The following is a 3076-nucleotide window of genomic DNA, read 5'->3' on the forward strand; positions in this document are numbered from 1 at the left end:
TGATGGTACCCCGATCTCAAGTAGATCTTAGAGAACACCCTAGCACCCAACAACTGGCCAAACAAATCATCAATACGCTGCAATGGGTACTTGTTCTTAATGGTGACTTTGTTCAACTGGCAGTAATCAATGCGCATCTGCATAGTCCCATATTTCTTCTTCACAAATAACACTGGTGCACCCCAAGGCGATACACTTGGTCTGATGAAACCCTTTGCTAGCAACTCATCCAGTTATTCTTTCAACTCTTTTAGAGCCATGCGGTACGGTGGGATAGAGATAGGCTGGGTACTTGGAGCTAAATCAATACAAAAATCGATATCACGATCTGGTGGCTTGCATGGAAGATCAGAAGGAAACACATCGAAAAACTCCCAGACTACGAGCATTGAATCTATCACCAGAGTCTCTGCAGTAGTATCCTGAACATAAGCTAGATAAGCCAAACAACACTTCTCGATCATGTGTCGAGCCTTCAGAAAAGATATTATCCGGCTGGATGCACTAGCGGACGAATCCTTCCACTTCAATCTAGGAAACTCTGGCATCGCCAAAGTAACAATCTTGGCATGGCAATCAAGGATGACATAATATGGAGATAACCAGTCCATGCACAGGATGACTTCAAAGTCAGTCATATCAAGCAACAGAAGATCCACTCTAGTATCATAACCATAGAATGTGACAACACATGACTGATAGATCTGATCCACGACAACAGAATCGCCCACAAGAGTACACACATAAACAGGAGTACCCAAGGACTCTCGAGGAATATCCAGGAAACGAGCAAACAAAGATGACACATATGAGTAGGTAGACCCTAGATCAAATAATACCGAAGCATCCCTACTGCAGACAAAAATAATATATATGACCACGGTATCTTAGGCCAATGCATTTGGTCTTGCTGAAAAAGCATAGAACCTAGCTAGAGCGCCGACTGGCTAGCCTACACCTGACTGGCCTATAAGTGACTGGCCTCCACCTATCTGGCCTCCATATCTAGGACGACCCCTACCTGCCTACCCTCCGCTTTTGGCGGCCGTACTGCTGGTGCTGTAATCATGGGCTGATGACCCTGCTTTTCTGCCTTACCCCAAGGTCTGGGACAAATCCTCTTCATGTGGCTAGGATCCCCGCACTCATAACAACCCCTTAGAGCGGCAGACTGTTGCCCTAAAGTCTGACCCTGATGGCTTGAATACCCACTGGAGGAACCCTGAATAGTTGGTGGGCAGTAGGAACTCTCTAGCATGGCGCTGAAATAAGGTCACACTGGAGCATCCCGGGGAGGCGGCAGTGCTGGATATATGGACCTGCTAGGCTATCCTCTCCCAAACTAACTCCTACCCCCAGACGGAGCACCGCTGAACCGTTCGGAATAACGAAACCATTTGTCCCGCGGCATTTGCTCTTGGCCCCGCTGACGATAACCCTCAATCCTCCAAGCTATATCCACAACTAGATGGTAAGAAGTCCATATCTCAATAACTCGGGCCTGAGTGCAACCCCGCAACAAACCTCCGTACTCTCTCTACCTCAGAGAATCTTGCCTCATAATCGGTCACTGACATCTGACCCTGCTGGAGCTGCTCAAACTAAAACCGCAACTCTTCCCTCTGAAATGGTGGAATATAGCTATCCAAAAAGGTCCGTGTGAACTGGTCCCAAGTCATGGGAGGAGAACATGCTAGTCTGCCAAGAAGATAAGGCTGCCACCATCTAAGGGCCCTGCCCTCCAGCTAGAAAGTGATGAGCTAAAAACACAATACAAAATTATGCTCGCTAGTCGAATATAGTATAGAAAATATCGTATCCACAAGGATTGGATTTAAACAGTATTTTCGTACCTTCTAGTTTTAATTGCTATCCAAGATAATCAATAATTTAGAGTTGTATGATTTAAAACTAAAATTTACTAGAAGTCTAAACTATTGGCTAATGACAATCGCAACAAGAGTAAGCAAGAAGATATCAAAGGGAGAAAATAGGGGTTGATTGGATAGGTGTAAGATACTTGTTTGGGAATTAACTCTAGTTAATTCACTTCTATGGTTCAAGTGAGTGTCTCGAATTCACTCTATTATGTTCAAACATTTAGTAGAAACTCCTCTCTCGATTAAGTCTCAACCTTACGATATGAACTAAGTTAAGCTTGGTAAAGATATGTAAGAATTCGTAGTGGATTGATCCTTAGGAGAACCTCTTTCGATTATCCTCCTAACAAGGTCTAAACATTAATTCAACTAGCCTCTTTCGATTAATAACAAGAATAAATAAATTCAACCAATAAGATAATGCAAAACATCACAAATTAAACCTCTTTCGATTACATAAACAAGTAAATATATATGCAACAATAAAAACACCCAAAACACTTCAATACATAAAACTAGAGTTAATATCCACAAACAATTCTCAAAACACCAAATCCATCAATCCCTAAGGAAGAATTACTCCATGGATATGGAAAAATTCATCACAATTAAGTTTAAGTCAAAGGAAAATATAAAACATCCAAACCCTTGTCTTGAGTGAGGATGAATGGTGAAATTCTTGTGCTCTTGCTTTTCCCTCTTCTCCTTAGCTTCCTTAGGTCTAAATTATGTCAAAAGTCCTCAAAATACCATTTTTCCATATATATATACCAAGTAGGGTCGGGACCAAACAAATACACCTTCTCTTACACAAAATTGGACACTTTTTTTCCGGACAGGACGTGCGCGTCGCTAACTTGGCCGCGCATTTTTCACCCTTTTCTACCTCCAATGCGCGCCCAATGAGAGACCAGTGCACGGTCGCGCACGTGGATGGCGTTCTATTAATAATTTGGGAAAATGTAAAACATAAAAGTTGTAGCCCTTTTAAACAGATTTCCAACGATATATTATACAGCCCAAATGGAGTTCTGAGCAAAACGTTATGTGCATTTTACTGGACAATGCACAAGATGCCTGCTCGATTCTTCGTTTCGTTCTTAAAATGCACTATCATCCGTTGATCCCTGAACAAGATCCCGACTTAATCCTTGGGCTGTTACTCGGACTTAAAAGCTCTTGAATAGCTTAAATTC

General features: G+C 42.4%; 1 protein-coding gene across 1 annotated transcript; it reads right to left on the minus strand.

The window, feature by feature from the left end:
• Positions 1–233: 233 nt before the first annotated feature.
• On the minus strand, positions 234–1258 carry LOC138898894 (uncharacterized). The gene is made up of 2 exons (XM_070185002.1): positions 1022–1258; positions 234–704 (listed from the first exon to the last, which is right to left on the minus strand). The coding sequence occupies exons 1-2, from the start codon at positions 1256–1258 to the stop codon at positions 234–236; spliced, it is 708 nt and encodes a 235-aa protein (XP_070041103.1).
• Positions 1259–3076: the final 1818 nt, after the last annotated feature.

The sequence above is a fragment of the Nicotiana tomentosiformis genome, chromosome 9 (genome assembly GCF_000390325.3).
Source record: "Nicotiana tomentosiformis chromosome 9, ASM39032v3, whole genome shotgun sequence".
Lineage (NCBI taxonomy): Eukaryota > Viridiplantae > Streptophyta > Magnoliopsida > Solanales > Solanaceae > Nicotiana > Nicotiana tomentosiformis.

Coding starts and splice junctions, on each gene's coding strand:
- LOC138898894 (XM_070185002.1), bottom strand. CDS start 1,258: ATGCTAGAGAGTTCCTACTGCCCACCAACTATTCAGGGTTCCTCCAGT. Junction 705..1,021: donor CAAAAGCGGAGGGTAGGCAG/GTAGGGGTCGTC, acceptor GTCGTGGATCAG/ATCTATCAGTCATGTGTTGT.